We start from the raw sequence: 20,394 nt of genomic DNA, 5'->3' as shown, positions 1-20,394 counted from the left end.
CACCGAACCCCCAACTGCTCCCCGGGGGTGTGTTCACGGTGTGTGTGTGTTCACTGCTGTGTGTGTGTGCACTTTGGATGGGATAAATGCAGAGCACTAATTCAGAGTATGGGTCACCATACTTGGCCACGTCACGTCACTTTCACTTTCACTTTCAAATACTCAAGACAAATACTTCAGTATATACCTGTGTACTGAAATTGGTTTATGTTCTAATACCTAAATGCATGCAAATTAGTCATTGACTTTCAAAAGATTTTTTTGATACACTAAAGCACTGTCACTACAGTCATCAAAACACCACTTCTGTGCAAATTTACTGCCTTCAACAGTGAATTTCAAATCAATCACTGTAAGGCTTCAGACTTGCTGTAAGCAATGTTTCCCTTATTATGCAGAATTATGTGAACAGAGTTGCTGATTCTTTATTGTGTGCTACTCGCTCCCAGGTGCCTTGTCAGAATAATGCAGATGACTGCTTTACAAAAATTCACAGCAGAAAAAATGCAAACAGAGGATCTTTGCAATGGAAAACAAACTAAATGCACCAATGACATCTTACTGGGTTCTTATTATTAATTTGTGCAGTATAGACAACTCCGTGATAGAAGGTAGACAAGCACAGATCATGCTTTTAGGAGAACTAACCAGACCCGGGCTGATGTTTTTTAGACATTATGAGTGTCACAGGTATGCAATTGTGAAATCAATTTAAGATTGATAACATTAAGAAACATCAGAATTTCCTCTTTTAAGACAAGGCAGAGCAAGCACGAAGAATTTGATAAAAACATGAATAAAAAAGGAAGTACACAGTAACCAACAATGTACTCGGTAATCATCAAAATCAAGCCCTTTTGACCAGCTGAAACTAATTTTACATACAGTACACACTTCAGATGATCTAACCGCTTAATTCACTAACGTGTTGCAAAGTTCATGGAATTAAATATATATGAAATATTCAAGACTTTTTGAAATTATATAAAAGTGTATATACTGAATGCCAGTGGTATATGAAAAATACTAATTACAGAAAGGGAAATGCTATACTTTTTAATTTACTGTTTATTTTACTGCTAGGAGACTTAATGTGTTTTACTGCTGTTTCTAATAATTTATTAGCCAGAACTGTTAACCAGACAGTAAACTCATGAAGAGTTTGTGTCCATCTGCGCATATGCGCTTAAAACACTAGCCAACCTTATCAATCGGTTAGATTGATGAAAAATTATGAAAAAACTCAACCATCCTCATCCAACTCTATATGTAATCTTGGGGGGGGGGACCTATGATGTTGGTTTTAGCATCTCTGGGCTCAGCATACAGCTTAAAGCAAACCACTCTAAAGCAAACCAGCTATTTTAAACTGCATGTAAGTATGCAGTACTGAGAGTCAATATTTTTGTGCAAACTCCATCTGGAGGGTAAAATGTGAACTACTTAGTTCCTCTATGCTGATTTTCAGTGTTATGTATGTTAGCATTATTTATATAAAATTACAGTTTTGCTCATATTTTTATATTTTCATTTCAGTTTAATTTGTAGTAATTTTTTTGTGCTTTTTATTAGTTTTTTTATTTTAATCATTTAATTTATTTTTATTTTAGTTTAATTTCAATTAGTAGAATTATGCACACAAATCTGTGTGGTTTACTCATGTATCTCTTCCACCACCTCTGGATCACATTCTTTGTACTTCTCCAGTTCGGCCTTTAGCTGATCTCTCTGATGTTTCAATGCTGTGAGCTCCTTCAGGAGATTCTCTCTCTTCTCCTAAATGCACACAAAAGCAATGGTCAGACAGAGCCCACAGACATTAGAGCTGTACAGTAATGTAGTTCAGAGAGAAGTGAACACACACATTAACTTCACGTCCCACTTTGGCTTTATCAACTGCTCGCTGAAGGGCTTTTTTGCGCTGATTCCCATCCTCATGCTACACAGAAAAAAAAAAGAAATCAATACATTTATGCAAAGTCTCTGGTCTCGTCCTCAGAACAGAAAGATTCAACCATCAATGGAATGATATTAAAGCATTCACTATAAAAAAAAATGGTAAAAACCCATTTATTGGTTAACTGAAAGTTACCTTAATATGGCGAAAAACTGTAAATGGTTCAACATCACATTATTTGTAATTTATCATAAAATACATATGGCATAATATTGAATTATTTTCATTATTCAATAGAATTTCAATATAATTTATGGTTAAAAACAGTAATAAGACATTCCTAGATTTCCCTGCTTGACACATTACATATGATTATATTTTTTCTTTTTTATCTTCTTGTTTTCATTATCAGTAATGTACAATAGGGTGTTATGTGTTGCATATCTGTTCTGTTCAACTCTTGCATTATTATAACTCTTGTATTATTATCTTCTATTATTATAGTTATATTATATCAATACATTTAAAGGTAAGCAGATTTTGTTAGTTCAAGTAAATGGGTATATTAAAAAGAATACTTCACCTAAAAAAAAAATTGATGAAAATTTACTCACCCTCAGGCCAAAGAAGATGTAGATGAATTTGTTTCTTTATCATGGGTGCCAAAGGAAAAAGCAACATTATGGAAAGAGGACTTGTAACTCAGCCGGAAGCAACGATTTTAAGCAAAAAAAAAAAAAAAACCTTAATGATGTTTAATACAAACATGCATCTTTTTACTTCACAAGACGTTACTTTTTGCACTGGAGTCATGCCAATTACTTGTTGATTTATTGTGATGTTTTTATCAGCTGTTTGGACTCATTCTGACGGCACCCGTTCACTGCAGAGGATCCATTGGTAAGCAAGTGATGTAAGTTTTTCTAAATCTGTTCCGATGAAAAACAAACATATCTACATGTTGGATGGCCTGAGGGTGAGTACATTTTCAGATAATGTTTATTTTTGAATGAACTATTCCTTTAAAAGAAATACAGTTAAATACATTGTAGCATATGTAGACATCAATATGCCATCCAATAAAACCTGAAACACTGTCACCGTATTTTTTAAGGTTAATCTCTGGCAACCAAAGCTGCCTTTTTTGACCATAAATCTAACAGTTTTATTTTACAAGTCAACTATCAGAAATGCAGTGTCAGACACCAAATAGAGATGCCCTCACTTGTCTCTCCAGTTCCTCTAATCTGCATTTACGGGCGTGCAGGGCTTTACTGGGAAACGCCCAGTAATAGTTAGAGGTGCCCACCCTCTCAGTGTCCACCATGTTATCATCCACCAGACTCTGCAACACCTCTTTCACTGACATGGGAGCTGAAAAAAAAGATTAAACAAATTCTCTAGTAAGCATTATGTCAGTGAACATATCTTCAAAACTCAATGTGCGAGAAAACTGTCACATGCACTTTCAGGCCAGTGTTGCAGTGCAACTTAAAATGTGAGATTCACTGATGTACTTGTACGTGCATTTTTACGCCTTGCAAAAAATAAGCATTTGGTTGTCTGTGGTGTTTTGATATTGCAAAATATTGTATAAAATAGATGATGCTTTGTCGAAATCGGTTTTGCATCACATGAGTGTATAAAAATAAAATATGGCTGTATGATTTCTCACTTCTCGCTGTTCTTTATTGTAATGGAAAAAAGAGGTTTTAATACTGACAACTGCTGTTTGTGGATACCATAGAAATGAATAAGTACAACAGAAATGAATAAGTCATAAAAGGAATATTATCCATCGCAATATTATTATTTTTTGTTTACTCCAAACATAGTTTACCTCCTAAATAGCTATTAAATGGCAAATACACTGGAGTTTATAGTGGACAGGTTGTTGCAAATAAGCCATTTACTTAAAAAGTAGCTTATGCAGCACACAGAAGTCTCTCCTCCATTGAAATCAAATTTAAAAACTGTTTCTTGTCTCCTAGCCAATGCCCTACTGTTTGTACGCTTTTTCTTAACCCTGGATGCTTGTCTTAAAGGGCTCTGAGATGTATGTGCCGATACACACAGCCATTTATGTTTTTTTCAAAAAGGTTATGCCAGTTTATTTATTTATTATTATTATTTCATCCAACAAGACAAACATTTCAGCATCATTATTAGATACTTATAAAGCTCTAGGGCAGAACTTTTCTGAATTTCAGGTCAACAGGCCTGTTTTCCTGGCTATTTATACAACTAGGTTAGTCATATTGGCACCTCGTCTGGAAAACCTCTACTTTCAATCCAAATCAAACAGGCAAGGTTCAGTTTTCTGATGATTACCATTACATACATTCTATAAAAAATGTGCAGGGTCACTTAGAGCTCCCTCTATCTGTGACATTGGCTTATCTGTGTCAGGAGCATAAACTAAAAATCACTACAGGTTGATAAAACTTACTGATTCCTTTGGATTTGGGGGCAATTTTTTCTGTCTTTCAGCTGACACACATCTTTCTGGAAGGGGAAAAATAATCTTAATTAATCTTATGTCCCAAAGTTTGAGATAATATCAAACTACTAGAGACTACTGTGTCTGACATGGACACAATCGCACATAAGCTAAATGGATAAGAATAAGAATCTGAAAACATGCATACTTACAGTTTCAAAACATATTTCCATCATACGACTTCTTTTCTCTTCCAAGCTAAGTCCTTTCTTTTTAGACTGTGGAGTAAAAAAGATAAACCCTTTGTATTAATAAGATGAATACAGTTCTGCATTTTTCTGTATTAAATAAATAACATAAAACTAATTCAGCTGTCATTATTAAATAGGCGTGGCGTTTTTATATTTTATTATCCCTTCAGTAGGGTTTTTCAGAAAAAAAATTTGGAACTAGTGGCAAAAAATTCTCGACTATATTCTTTCAGACTGTTTGTTTCAATGGACTGATTCAAAAAATTATTTAGCTCAAATCTATGGAGGACTGAACCGCCAAAATGTAATTAATTAATTAATGAATGTAATAGGAATATAAATAAATAGAAAAAAAATGATTTGGTAAAACAAATGCAATTCATTTTTAATCAAATTTAGTCCTGAATTTATTTTTGTATTACTGTTTCACCTTTTATTATTTTCTTTATTTTTATTCTTTCATTTCATTTTCTTTTTTTAATTTATATTTACTTATTTAGACATTTGTTTATTTTTATTTCCACATGTATTTATTCTCACATTTAAATATTGCCACATTTATTTATGTCAACTTTTGTTTATTATATTATTTATTTTTACATTTCTGTCTCTTGTATGATAATTAGACTGCTTCATACCAAAATTCTATTATTTTAAGAGGACTTTCAGGGTGACTGACTTTAATATTATCTGATTTTATTGCCTGTCATAAACACGAGAGTGTAATAAAAGGTTGCAAAAGTTGCAAACACATTTTTTTTTTTTTTTACCTCATGCTGTTGTCAGAACACAGAAAGTAATGTTTATTTAAAAAAATAGATTTAAAGTTGATTATATATTTTATTCTATATGAAGTATTGAATTATAGTCTGAGGACAGAGGTTTATAGATGTAATGAGTGGCATCATGTACTGTCATCATGTTGATAAATTAATTTAAAATTAAATTGTTTGTGTTAAGAACATTCCAGTGATCTGAATGCTCAGTCATCATCTTATTTGCAACAGTGTCTTTTGAACTAATTGATTCTTTTCATTTAATAATGTTGTAAACTTTTCTCCACAGCTCCGTTAACATAATAAAAATATTTTTGACAAATTTGTTTAGAGCAGAGTGTTATAGATCTCAGCACAATCTAGAATTATTCAACCTGTTTAACAAATTTCTGCCAACCTTAGTGTGGTTATTTTATACAAGCGACATTCTCTAAAAACGGTAATAGAAGTAACAGAATTATTAAATACAGAAATCATGTTCTCACCATGTTTGAGTTTGGCGCGAGATGCGGAGGAGGAAATGTCACTGCGCATGCGTGGCGCCTGAGCGCATGCGCGGCACTTCATTTCTTCTCTGATCTTAGGACGTGGTAGATTCGCAAAAATTATACTTTAGTTTGGCGTAGTACTGAAAATATTCAATTATACTTTAGTTTGGCGTAGTACTGAAAATATTCATTATTTAGTTTTTTATAAATGTATTAGCATTTAGTGTAGCTACATTATATGGTCTTCATTTAATGACTGCGTTGCCATGCAAAAACAACATAGGATTTTAAGACTTAAGAGAATGAAGGTCTACCAGTAAGAGTAGTAAAAGTGGAACAAATAGAAATCCCCCCAAAGTATTTAAAGAATTAGCTCCTCTACGTTTGCACGTTTTTAGAGGAGGTTGTAGATGCTGATGTTATACCGCCCCCTCTGATATAGGCTAACACAAAACAGATTAAGTTATTTTTACAGAATGTGTGTATATTTACCAATCCCACTATGGTAAAACCTTCTGAATGTTCATGACTCAATCCTTTGCCATATATGTTACTTGTAAGGCGATATATTATATTTACATATAGGCTACATTCTCTGAGTAGAAGAAGACATAACATATATAGAAGATATAGAATCCCCATAGTAAAATTTGTACACAAGCACGCAATATATATTATATTTATAGAAACAAAAACAACATATAAACAAAAAATCTGTATGTTTATAAATGCTTTTTACATTTTCAGAGAAAGGAAAAATTGAAATCACATCATATGACCCCTTTAAATACATGTCTGTTTACTTTGGTAATATCATCATGTCAGGTTGTAGGATGATATGCATGACATACTGTATATAACCAAAAATGTATTACACATACATAAACATACATATTTTGGTCCAGTTTCTAATAGTTTTTTTTACCTCATATGACAAAATATTTCATATATGGAAATGTAATATAGGCCTACAAACATTACATTTGCATATGGGGTTATTTAATCAATTTTTGCAATATTTTCAATACTGTTACCAAAACCCTAGACCATTTTTGAATATAAATATAATTTAATGCTGTGATTTTTTGTTTTGTTTTTTTGGTTCTGTTATTTTCTTGCAGTAAACTTTAAATAAATATTTTAGACACATTTAGACACATCAGACACATTTTTATGTTAGATAATACTTGATCAAACATATCTAATATTTATCTTCTATATTATATTTATACTCCCCTTGTGAAAGGTAGATAAATTATTTTTTAATTTTGTCTCATAATAATGATCAGATATTTGTGCCATCAGCATCAGCTTCTTAATGCAAAAATCTATATTCATACTCCACTTAAACATATAGTGACAAAGTTATTTTTGTATCAACATTTTTAAGTGCTGTGAAAGTACACAACTGTTTTGACTGTGACAGCTGTAGCAGTATACACTCAAACACTTTACGTACATTCTCTTCCTACTTCAGCCTGTTTAAATTCTTTGAGTTTAAAGCTGCCTCTGTTTACTCAGCTCTTTTTGCACTTCTCTTTTTTTCCTCTGGTTTTTGGTTAGGTCACATACCATATATGCAGGAATGTGTTTTCACAGCTAACTGAGGAACAGCTTGTCTTGTGGTAACAAGCTCACTGCTTGATTGCATCACATCCGAGGGAGAGAAGGAGAGGTGAATCAGGTCTGAAAGAGGAAGCAGGATGTCATGAAGGCGTGTTAGCCACCAGTCACTATGCAATGAGTCTGTGTCTCTGTCTACCCAAAGAGTGGGCCATCGCTTCCACCGAGGAATCTGGGAAATGATTCTTATACTATTCCTGCTTTTGGCATTGACAGCAAGCTGGACTGGACTTGGTAGGTGCTCACGGTAGTAGATCATTTTTTTCTCTATGTAGGATCCTATCTCTCTCTTTCCCGTTTTCCCCATTCATCTAAAGAAACTCTCTTCTGTCCTGTCTGCTCTCTTCTTCATGGTTCTTTGAAATCATTTTACACTGTAATTGACCCCTAGGCAACACAACAGTTGCGGAGTCATTTGGAATTGATGTGTGCTTTTAGAACACATTCAAATGACCAGTCATATCTTTTGACCACAATGGACAATGATGAAAGTTGAAGACAGGATGGTCACATTACATTATAACTAGTTCTTTGACTCATTTTGTTGCTTTTGGTTTTATGCAAAACACAAAACAGCTTGTCTTTGTTGACGAACAAAGATAATGTTGACTCGGGAGGACGAAAGTTTCTTTCTCTTGGTTTGCGCCAATAATTTCCTCGTAAGTGATTATTAGTTTCCTCCTTTTTACCTCTTACAGCTGAATATGAATTTTGATATTCATTATTATGTTATGAAAATTATGTTTTAAGATGTTGAGTAACACTTTACAGAGACTTACAGTCAATTTAAATATATAGAATTAATAGTATACTTATAAATTACAGTAAGATGATTTTGGTAGCATTCCACAGTGAGGTTCTATGTATTAACATTAGTTAATTCAATAGCTAACATGAAATAAACAACACTTTTACAGCATTTACTAATCTTGGTTAATGTTAATTTCTACATATACATAACATATTTTAAACAAATCAGCATTAACATTAAATAACGTGTAATGAACAATTAACAAGGTGGTATACTATATATGTATATGCATAATTAACAGTATAAATATGAAATGAATCATTAATTTAAACTGTTCAATAAACATTCATTAAACATTAAACAAACCTATATTAATAAACCGTGTGAAAGTATTATTCTGTATTATAAAAAGAGGACAAGTAATGTTTAATTTGAGATTAATTTGAGAAATGTTAAATTGAGAGTCTAATCTCTCTTTGGTACATTTGGTACATCTTTCTTCTGAACTGAAACAGGCCTCAACTAAACCTCAGTATAAAAATCTAGATGAAGGTTCTTTTTTAAAGTCACTTCTTAAATGTGTGAAGTAATTTAGTTGCATGTCATTACAGTTCAATGTGAAGACAACGAAGAAACGGAGCAGGAGATTGCCCTTAAAGACTCCCGTGAGTATCTGCTTTAGCACACCTAATTTTTATTTGATGTGATGTAGACATCAGACAGTGGCTTTAGTCCTGAATGACTCATGTTCCAAGCACTGACTTCTGTAATCGTCTTTCTTGTGGTCTCTGCCATGGAACTAAAATGTAATTTAAGTTTGAAGCAATATTTTGTACATTATGTCTGCCACAGTTTTTGTTGATTTAAAGAAACAGCATATGTGCACGCACTTCCACTCATTAATCTGATCTGTTTATACATTTAACAGTATTATTAACTGACGAAGCAGTGGGTGAAGAAGAAAACTCAGGTAAGAATTGGTGGTTAAAAATTAGTAGATGCTGGGCAATAAATTGAATATTAGCGATATTATCGTGATAACAATAATCAATATAAAATACAGAATATTGTTGAAAATTAAGTTTAATATATATGCAATTTCACTGCAAAACTAGCCAAGAAGTGCATATGTGTTCTAGTACAACTAGTACTAAGCAACTAGTACCCCATCTGAAAGAGTTTTTAGTGCGAGTAGAAACGTCATGCCACAGAGCATCTCCTAAACCAGAAACTGTTGTAAGACTTTTTAGCTAGAAACTTGTAAAACGCTTGCATAATTTACCAAACGGTGTAAAACATACACTGTACAAAAAATCAGTTTTAGGTTTTACGGTTTTAACTTAAATTTACAGTTAAATACCGTATTTTCATTAACTGATATAATGTTAATATACCAACCTATTGAAGTACTGAAATCTGTTTTGTACCTTTGTAATACACTGATAACCACCAAGTGCAGGTGGTGATGAGAAAGTCACATGATGAACCAAAGCCCATCACAAGCAGCTTTTAAATAATAACATATATAGAAGGTGCACAGTGTCATTCACACAAACACTAAACACCATCATGGTAACACACGTGAAACTGAAATAATGCAATAAACATTAATTTAACAACATTATGTGTAACATACAACCCTAATGTACAAAACTGATAAGAAAAAACTAAGAAGAAACATGGTTATTTCAACAAAAAAACATCAAATTTGAAATGCAATTCAGGGAATTCTGGGAATGTCAATTTACGGTTATTCACTGTAGATTATACAGTCTTTTTCACTTCCAAAAACGGTATACTATCGTAAAATTAATGTCCAATACATGTAATGTCCAATACAGTTTTTCACCGTATATAGTAGGGGAATTTACCGTTAACCATTTAACAGGTTTTTACTGTAGCATTTTTACAGTCTTTTAATTTGTGAATTACATTGCTCTGAAGAAGTTGTTAGAATGCACTTTTTATACCTATTTTGCACTCTTTTTTTCATTTACATGAGTGTTACTTTAATAATAAGAAGTAAATGGTCACTAGGTCTACATTTTTAGGTGTTTTTGCACAAAACATTTTGAATGTGCTTAGAATTAAAAAAAATCAATTATTATTATTATTTTTTTTTTTTTTTAATTGGGGCAAAAGATAACCACCTGTTTAAATTATTCTAAAGCAAATGGAAATATGTCAACATATATATCAACTATCATCAAAATTTGAAAAGATATCGAGAGATCTAATTTTAGGTATATCGCCTAGCGCTAGATATATTATAATTGTCTTGTACTAAAATCGATTTTTAATGTATACACTATTCAAAACTTTGGAGTCAGTTTTTTAAAAATAAATTAATCATTTTATTCATCAAGAATGCATTAAACTGATCAAAAGTGACAGTAAATACATTTATAATGTTACAAAAGTTTTTTTATTATTATTATTTATTTAACATAAATGCTGTCCTTTTGAAAGGTAATCAAAGATAAAAAAATAAAAAATCTGAAATAAATGTATCAGCAGCCCAACACTGAAAATAATAAGAAATATTTCTTGAGCATCAAATCAGCATATTAGAATGATTTCTGAAGGATCATGCGACACTGAAGACTGGAGCAATGATGCTGAAAATTCAGCTTTGCCATCACAAGAATACATTTCATTTCTAAATGTATTAAAGTAGAAAAAAGTTACATTATTGTAATAATACTTAACAATATTACTGTTTTTACTGATCAAATAAATGCATCCTTAGTGAGCATAAGAGCGTTCGTTTAATGACACTTTACTTTCATGTGGATTTGTATTGACTTCTGTTATATTCTCCTGGATTATAAAAGTTATTTTCTAATGCTTTTTCTGGATCGCGAGTGGTTAATATAACCGAGACAGTAATATTAAATATTATATTAGTCTTTCTATTCTCTACTAAACGTTTTATTACACTATCTACTAAGCAAATTATTTTTTTCTACCCCCTATTAAAGTACTGTTAAATATAAAAGAAACAGTTGCAGTTTAGATTTATTTGTAATGATCTTTTCACATATTGTTCTACAGCAGTATGTATTAAATTTTAAGTGAGGTTAAAACTTTAACTTTATTAACCCTAAAATCTGTATATAAAAAAGAACATAAAAAAACTCATTTACAGTCATAAAAATGTATACAATGTTTTAATTATAAATGCTTATTTACATTTTATTTATTCATTTATTTATTGCTTTAAAGAGAATCAGGGGGATGGTGCAGGCTCTGGAGACGGGAGGAGTCAGGGTATGTATGGCCCTTTTCAGATGTTTGACATCAATCTGAAATAAGCATTTTAAACTTTATCTGATAAACTTTTACTGTGATTTCTAGTTCAGGAAATGCATTGTTTACTTAAATCTTGTGCAATTGCAGATTTAGACTCCCAACCAAACAGTGAGTCAAACACTGACCAAACAGTTAAAAATGAGGAAACAAAGCCGACTACTGAGGCAAATACAGATGCAGACACAGAGGATCTCAACCCAGTCATGATCATCATACCTCTAGTTCTCACACTGGTCTTCATCGCTGTGATCGTGTGTGTAGCCATGATCTACCGCAGGTGGAGAATAAAAGTTGCTGGTATGTTGCATTCAAACTAATAGAGTTTACAGACTCAAAATAACCAGCCAATACATCAGTTTACACATTTATCTAAAGACAAAAATATTTACACTTCCTGGGAACTATCCAGACATAAATAAAACCTGAAGGGTATGTTAGGAACAATTCTGAGTAGATGCAAAGTAGAAACCTACTGGGCAGCATTTGTAAATCACAAATAAAAAGGCGAACACTTAAAAAATGACCATTTTAGTTTTTGTCATCCATCACTCTGAGACTAAAAAAGAGTTTCTTCCCTTTCTCCTTACATTGTTTACAGTTTACAGTTAGTTCCTTAGAAGACACCTCAAACTGAAATCTTATAAATGAAGAAAAACACTGTGCAATGAGAAATGTTTAACATGTTTTCTCACTTTTTTTTTCCAGAAGACACAAAAGAAGATCCTTATCTGGATCATGAAGACCATGAAAAGGTGCCAATGTAGGTACAAGTTTTTAAAAGCATGTTGTGTTACTATTATTATGTATAATGAGTGACATGTGCTGGCTGCATTTTAGTAGTTTAGTTAAATGTTGCTTAGTTCCTTTAAGCGATCATGTGGCTAACCCGGATGTGCAAAATGCTTGCGTGTGTATCACATGTGGATTCAACCTGCAATGGATGTTTTCAGACCTTGCAACATGCAACCAGAAAAACGTATTGTAAAAACATATATATATATAGGCCATATATGTTTAAGCATTACATGATTGCAATACTAGTTTTTGGATGTTAATTAATTTAAGACCACATCCTCATTTTTTATTTTCAAAAATTTAGCAATTAAATTTTGATCAATTCCAATAATAATTTTAAGTTGTGCTTTCCAGTCATATTTCCATTTGCATTTTTATTAGTAATTTATTTATTTAAAAAAAAAAAATGCAGTGAATGTTTCAACATCCACAAGCCTTGTACTGCAATAAATTAATAGTTCACCGAAAACAAAACTTGCTGGAAATGTACTCACCACATCCATTTACTCAGGCCATCCAAGATGTAGATGAGTTTGTTTCTTCATTAGAAATAATTTGGAAAAATGTTGCATTACTGTACATGGGTCATTCTACAGAAACGTCCACTTTTGGTATGGCAAGATGTCTTAAAATGTATTTCTTTTTTTAACATTTAAACTTAGACCACATTATTAGATTGCCTTTTGACTTTATGAATACACATAAATGACAGCTTAATGATTTTTTATATTTTTTGTATATTTATTTAAAGATCGCATGTACCCTTGCTCACCAATGGATCCTCTGCAGTAAATGAGTGCCGTCAGAATGAGAGTCCAAACAGCTGTTAAAAACATCAAAGTAATCCTCACAATTCTAGTCAATTAACATCTTTGGAAGTGAAAAGAGTTTGTAAGAACCAAATCAATCAAGGCATACCAGTCCATAATCCGTAATAACACTTACTCCAATGAAAATATTTGTTACATATACATATTATTTAAAACTGGTTTGGACTGTTTTGGCTTGCAAATTGTGTTTGTGGTGATCTTTGCAGAGTTTTCTCTTGATTCAAGAGAGACAAGACAACTTTTTCACTGGGGAAAGCAATATCATGAATAGAGGACTTGTATTTTAGACAGGTGTTAAAAACATCTTAACGAGGAGTTGTGTAGATTACCTGTGTATTATTGTAATGCTTATATTAGCTGTTTGAACTCATTCTGACGGCATACATTCATTGCAGAGGACCCATTTGTGAGAAAGTAATGTAATGTTAAATCTCTCCAATTCTGATGAATAAACAAACCCTTCTACTTTTTAATGGCCTGAGGATGAGTACATTTTCATTTCTGGGTGAACTATTTATTTAAGACAACACACAATGGGCCTCATTCATGAAACACGAGCAGAACGAATTTTTGTGTAAATCATTCGGAAAGTCGTTCTGACGTAAATTTTCGGATTCATGAAAATGTTCGTATTTTGAAAATGTTAGTTCGTACGAAAGAAATTTACACCTGCTCCCTACCACGTGCAAATGGTGCATAAAACATTCAAACGTTCTGTATTATTTTAGACCAACTGATGACACTGTATTTTCATGCACTATGTATTATAATGATATTTAACGAGTTCATTTGCCCTTTCTTTTTTTTTTTCGTTTTTTACTCTTTGAGTAAAACGCAGAGCTCGTCACTGTCCCTTTTTACACAGCCGTCCAATCACAGTGGAGGAGGGGCGGGACAAACACTACATTGCTCAACAATCATACTTGTACAACACAACAATGGAGGAGTTAATATTGCTGGTTACTGCATTTTTATGTTCAGTAATATTCTTCAAAATAAGATACTTGTAACATGTTACTGCCGTGAATATTCCAAATCATAGCAAACAACGCGTCACTCCAGAAAAATGCAGTGCCTCCAAAGCTCTGTCAAGCACCACCAGCTGGTCGTTTTCAGAAGAGCACCAGGCATTATGTCATCTGATCTGGCTAAAAACGCTCTGGTGGACACACGTTATTTTTTTCATTTATTGTTAGGCATATAGCCTATTAGTCTCTTATGCATTTGTGCAATATAACTTGCCAAACCTGAGAATTAAGTTCAAAGGATTCCACACCATTCCTAGATACGTAATTTGCGTAGCTGTAATTCATAGGCGGGGAATATGCTAATTGTGAATGAGCGTGCATGCACACCCTATTTACGAATGATTGGAATTCATTAACATACACACATTTAACTATCAAATCTGACCTTTACGAAGTATTTGTGAATCCGGAGGAGAGTTTTCGGGAAGGTCCGTTTTAGGCGTAAATTTACTCATATATTTACGAATGTTTCACGAATGAGGCCCAATGTTTGCAATAATACATATTTTTAATGGCTGTTGTGTTTTGGCAGTTCAGACTGTTCACATATATTGGTAATGCAATAAATGATGTTCCACAAAAGCTGCTCATTGTTAGTTGGTTCCTCTTTAAACAGGAAAGTCTGCCACAGTAGACAAAAATAACTTCCACCTCATAATAAACTGCCCACATAAACACAGTTCTTACAGTTGTGCTTTGAATAATTACTCACAGCATAATCAGTAATTATTGCACTTAGTTCTTTATTTTCGTAACATCCAGTCTAATGTAACTGCATGTCTTATTTACTTTTTCTTTTTTAATGCATCTGTTCAAAAAGTGCTTTTTATGAATGAATCATGTGAAAATAAACATGAACTGAAATGCATATGTTGGTCCTTTTTTTTGTTCCCAGGCCCATGTTTGAGGATGATATCCCATCAGTGATGGAGCTGGAAATGGAAGACCTAGAAAATTGGATGGCAAAAGGTAACCACTAAAACGTTTATTAGGAATCTTCTGACTCTGAGTCACGTTTCATATCTGGGCCTTGGTGTGCCTCAGATATTGCACATTTATATTGAGTAATCCAAACCACAGGTGCTGGAAAGAATGACAGTCTGGTTTAAAATATACATCATGAGCTCAAAAAATATTTAGGCCTATATTTAAGATTTAGATACTTAAATTGCATATCCATCCATTTGGACTACATTAATAAACTTAATCTGATGCATATTTGCTAGTTATACATAAATGACACAGGTAAGAAACAGGTCAGATTTCTGTACTCAATATTTATTCAAATTGCTTAGAAACAGCATAAATCTGTTCACTGTTCACCCGATTTTTTTCGGGTAATGAAGATGGCTAAAATGGCTAGCAGTGGAAAAAACATTTATTGATGTACTATTGACAAATATGCATCATATGAAGTTAAAATTAGTTTATGTTAAAACTGTGTAATCCAAATGGATAAACATTTTATATGCAAATCAAATACATAAATCGTTAATTTAGAACGATTTATGTATTTGATTTTTTGATTTTCTTCTATTTAAATAGAGTTTATTTGCAAAAACAAATAACTAATCTGTCAATCAAATAACTTTAATTTTGAAAAATCATGTTTTTTTATTAGGTTATCGTGTTTTTATTGTGTTTTATTGTGTTTGCTGTATTTTTTAGTTATTTTTTAACCTTATCAAAATGACCCAACTGCAGTTTGATTGAGATTAATTGGAATGCACAATGAAAAAACATGATTTTTGAAAATTGTTATTAGACAGAGAGTTATCTGTTTTTGCAAATGAACTCTTCATATGCTCTCATAATATTTTGCTCAGAAAGCAACATTAGGCTGTTACATTTATTTGCAGTTGAACGTGCTTCAGTTCATTCAGTAAAGTTTGTACTTTGACCAGCAGGGGGAGCCACTGCACTACAAAAACATTCAATTGCTCAAAGAAACTTCCTCAGCTTTATGAAAATTGCTCATCGGGCTGCTTTTTAAAAACTCATTCACACTTAAACCACCTTTTTTTTCACCTGAACTTCAACATTAAGGTTCGAAACATCCTTCATACAAACTGTATTTGTAATCTGTGTTTGTAGGTTTGAAGTTATTTGCACTGTGAGCAGTGCTGTGAAAGTGTGTAAAGCGCTGTGTAAACGTATGATCTGTTAGATAAGTTAAAAAGATGTGGAATGCTTTTAACATAAAGAATTTGTGTCTTTTCATCGTTTGCTTGCAGATGGAGGCAAGAAAGTGGACACTGGCCAAATATAATGAATAGCTTTTCAGTGAGTACACTAGACTTATTATTCTCTCCTTTATGCAAGATGTAGTCCAAACCTGGGGAGGCGACACAATTTCTAAAACAAAGTCGGAGCGTATTCACAGTACAGTATTGGCTTGGACAGCTGTCTAGCGGTTAGACACAGGAAAGTCATTGTACTAGCTTGCAAATATTTAATTTTCAGGACAGATCTGTAACAGATGTTGTGCATTTCTTGATTATTTACATTCACACATCATATTTCACTGCACTTCAGACTGAATTCAGATCATTTCAGATTGTTTCCAAGTAATGGAAAAGAGTTGTACAATAAATAGTTGTACTAACATTTCAAAAGTGTACAGTAAATACACAGAGCAACCGTTGGGTTCCCATCAGTAACATGAAACTTTGCTGTTCCTCTTGGGGGTTGTGGAGGGTTAGACATTTGGAAAATAAAGGGGTCTGCAGCATTGGACATGGTAAAGCTGTGCTGATTTGTACGGGGAACACACACACATATGACCCACTGAGCAGTGGTGCAAGACAAGGCACGAAGATATGCGTTTGTATGTGTCACACCCTGTAATGTAATGTGTAAGGTATCATTTCCTGGAACTGTGAAATGACATAAGGTTACCTCTTACTTTACTTTCCAGTGGAATGCCCCTCAGAGTCTAGTCAACAGCTACTGTACACATCAGCATTCCCTGTGCATACTTTTTCCTGCTTATAACAGCTGCACAATTTGGTCAAAGTGCCATTTTTTGTTCATTTTGTCATGCAGAACATTTTTTCTTGTCAAGCAGTTTGAATGATGATATGATAAACATCATGCTAATAACATATTGCTGCTTCTAAAATATCCAGGGAAAAAATGAACAAAAAGACTGTCAGGACATTAAAGTGAACTCAGAGAACTGTTTTTTATTACACTTAAGTTGTGATATGGTCTCAGTCCATATTGACACTGTTTTTGGAACTCAATCAGTGTGAATATAATAATAATAATAATAATACCATTCAAAGGTTTGAGGTTGATACGATTTTTTAAATATATTTTTTGAAGAAGTGTCTTATGCTCACAAAAGCTGCATTTATTTACTCAAAATACAGTAAAAACAGTAATATTGTAAATATAACTGCTTTCTATTTTAATATATTTTAAATTTGTAATTTATTCCTGTGATGGCAAGCTGAATCTTCAATGTCACATGATCATAAAAGCATTGTAATAAACTGATTTGGTGCTCAAGGAACACTTATTATTATTATCAATGTAAAAAAAAAAAAGAAAGAAAGAAAATAAAGAAATAAAGAATGAAAAAATCATCTCACTGATCCCAAACTTTTGAATGGTAGTGTTTGTTTGTGTGTGTGTATTATTTTTATAGTATATATATATATATATAATACATTGTATTATGTATAATAGAATTATCTAGAAATCGACAATGAATATTTAAAGCTGCAGTCTGTAACTTTTTTGTGTTCAAAATTTTCAACATTTATATAATAAGCGAGTACACCATGAATCCATTTTCCAAACCGTGTTTTTGACTTTTCTTGAATCACTATGGTACACCTATAATAAGTGTTTATATTCAGACTATTTAGACTGATTCGGGTAGGTACCGCTGTGGAGTAGCCCAGTACCTGCGTGATTCGCCATAGACATAAACAGAGAGAAGTAGCTCCGGGATGGGATCAGGAAAGGTCCGCGAGCCAGGACTCTAACTCGAGACGCCCAAAGTGCAACGGAGCTATATGTCAAGGCTATTGGCACAGACAATCCCTACTACGTTTCGAAGAAAAATCGCACTCTTTGTTTTTTGGATACTTAAACCACTATGAGTCAAGACACGAATAGACTTTTTGTAATGCACTGACCCTTGTCAAGTGACTAGACTGTCAAATAGTTTTGAAGTGGCAGTCTAATAGAATAATAAACTGCAGCATTGGCTGTTGACCTCCACATAATCAGCACAGCTCTTACACAAACACCTAATGACATCCACTTGCTTACTAATGCAGACACAAACACATACTATGTCATTCTGTCAAGTGTGTTTTGATGAGGCTGCGTACGAGGAACAGAATAGCTGTGACGGCTGACTTCTGACCCCCGGGTCCGCGCTGCCAGCAGTGACATCTGGTAGTCATTACAGCAGGCATGCGTGGAAGTGCGGCTCAGACCAGGCCAGAGATGAGGAGGGCCTCTTTTTTTCCGCTCTTGCATGCTCTCTGTCTCGCTCTCCCTGGGAACACCAGAGGGTCAGAGTCCACAAGCCAGGAATGTAAGCTTACGTCATGCAGACTGTGTTTTTCCCATGATCGGATCGGTATCAGGCGCTATGGGGGAGCAGGCTTCACAATGGCTAGGTGATGTCAAGGATGACAAATTAATGTTTATATAAACATAAACGGAGAATGTCTGAGGCCACGTCAGCACAGGAGCAAGGGCACAGCTCTTTTTATGCTGAATTGAAACTAATCTGATCTGGAAGCAGAAATTCTTTGCAGCAATTATTGGAATCTAACAGCTTGTTGAAGACTATACACAAATGCACAAAGGTCTATTATAGATTAGTCCACAAATGTCCACAGCAACTTGTCAGTGTACACTCTAACAATAAATAACTATGCCACCTTTATAACATCTGAATATGAAAATCACTTTGTGATTGTGTTAGACATATACAGTATATTCACATAGACATATAAATTCCTATATTCACTAAATATAGACATAAATTCCTAAAAATACAACAGTTAATTTAGTAAAAAACTGACATCTGTTATTCACTAAAAGACACTGATATTTGACTAACAAATTATATTTTAAATATGAATATTTTTGTTACATTGCAATAGCAATATTTGATAATGGGAAAATTATACTGATCAGTTTCAAGAACTATAATAATTACTAGTGTCATATCAATATTTTTCATCTTTAAGGAATTTAGTAAACTGGACACAATTAACAACGGCATAATCTTGCAAATATGTTCCAAACACGCTTTGATACGGACAAGCAAATGTTGTAAAATGTTGAATTGAAGTGTTATTTTGTGTGTTTTTGCATAAAATTAATATAGAAGGAGTTCCATTAGTGTTTAATGTTCAGTTATTTGGAATTTATAGGGGTTTCTGTTGAATGTAAGTAATGTTTACTTACATTTAATAAGTTCATAAGGATATTTCATTGATTTCACTTCTTTAAATTGAAGTCAATAGAAAGAAAGAAAGAAAGAAAGAAAGTACATGAGTACATCATAGTTTTTAGAGCACAGTTTGGCACATATTTGAATGAATGGATTTTTTTCTCTGATTTCTTTTACAGGTACCAGCTGTGGACTTGATGCTGTTTCATGTGTCCTCATATGTAATGTTGCACAGTGTACATGTTGTGGTATACTTCGGTACATGTAATTCAGATACTTATAAGAGAAGACATTTGCTAATGGTTTTAGATTATGTTTCATAATGCTATATATAAAAACATATTTATAAAAAAAATATTAAACACTGCTGTGTAAAGACTATCGCCGTTTGGATGAAAACGGACAAACAAAAATAAGCAGATATATTTTTCTGTCTGTTGCACAGCTCTTCTGGAAGCTGATGTGGTCTTCTGTGTACTTTTGATATTGATATTTTCACCATTTGTTTATGGAGTACAACAAAATAATAAACAATGTTGTATCTTTATAATGTAATAATCATTCTTGTCTTTATCTAAATGCAATGACTGCCACATAACTTCAAAAATAAGCATTTCATCATTCCATTTAAATTATAAAAACATGAACATTTTAACCTATGTAAATATTATTGCATAAGTTGTATTCTTTTTTTATTTGCAGCATTGCAAGTTTGTGTTTACAAGTTATAATGAAACGTAATAATTCTTAAGAAAGCACCAACACATTTCCTGCTATG

General features: G+C 32.9%; 2 protein-coding genes across 4 annotated transcripts; one reads left to right on the top strand and one right to left on the bottom strand.

Moving 5' to 3' along the window:
* Positions 1-1,653: 1,653 nt before the first annotated feature.
* mnd1 (meiotic nuclear divisions 1 homolog (S. cerevisiae)) lies at positions 1,654-5,880 on the bottom strand. Its single transcript, XM_016559897.1, is given in 7 exon segments — positions 1,654-1,776; positions 1,865-1,939; positions 3,123-3,271; positions 4,347-4,378; positions 4,380-4,402; positions 4,550-4,615; positions 5,850-5,880. Coding segments are annotated over 7 exon segments (471 nt in total). The 5' UTR covers positions 5,853-5,880.
* A 1,655-nt stretch (positions 5,881-7,535) lies between these two features.
* On the top strand, positions 7,536-20,110 carry tmem154 (transmembrane protein 154). Of its 3 annotated transcripts, XM_016559878.1 has the most exons (9): positions 7,536-7,709; positions 8,838-8,890; positions 9,145-9,196; positions 11,452-11,496; positions 11,626-11,835; positions 12,244-12,298; positions 15,087-15,160; positions 16,426-16,474; positions 19,796-20,110. In XM_016559878.1, exons 1-8 carry the CDS (start codon positions 7,655-7,657, stop codon positions 16,458-16,460), a joined length of 579 nt encoding a protein of 192 aa, XP_016415364.1. In that variant the 5' UTR covers positions 7,536-7,654; the 3' UTR covers positions 16,461-16,474; positions 19,796-20,110. The 3 variants fall into 3 exon arrangements, with proteins under 3 accessions (XP_016415364.1, XP_016415365.1, XP_016415366.1); XM_016559879.1 differs by lacking the exon at positions 19,796-20,110 and having other exon boundaries at positions 12,247-12,298; positions 16,426-17,481; XM_016559880.1 differs by lacking the exon at positions 19,796-20,110 and having other exon boundaries at positions 8,838-8,891; positions 9,155-9,196; positions 16,426-17,481.
* Positions 20,111-20,394: the final 284 nt, after the last annotated feature.

The sequence above is a fragment of the Sinocyclocheilus rhinocerous genome, unplaced genomic scaffold, assembly GCF_001515625.1.
Source record: "Sinocyclocheilus rhinocerous isolate Xijiao unplaced genomic scaffold, SAMN03320098_v1.1 scaffold1129, whole genome shotgun sequence".
Taxonomy (NCBI): domain Eukaryota; kingdom Metazoa; phylum Chordata; class Actinopteri; order Cypriniformes; family Cyprinidae; genus Sinocyclocheilus; species Sinocyclocheilus rhinocerous.
This window is presented reverse-complemented; position numbering and strand designations above follow the sequence as displayed.

What these genes read in the sequence shown, in the direction of transcription:
- tmem154 (XM_016559878.1), top strand. Translation starts at nt 7,655, where the DNA reads ATGATTCTTATACTATTCCTGCTTTTGGCATTGACAGCAAGCTGGACT. An exon ending in AGCAAGCTGGACTGGACTTG is followed by an intron (nt 7,710 to 8,837) that starts GTAGGTGCTCAC and finishes ATGTCATTACAG; the next exon opens with TTCAATGTGAAGACAACGAA. An exon ending in GGGTGAAGAAGAAAACTCAG is followed by an intron (nt 9,197 to 11,451) that starts GTAAGAATTGGT and finishes ATTGCTTTAAAG; the next exon opens with AGAATCAGGGGGATGGTGCA.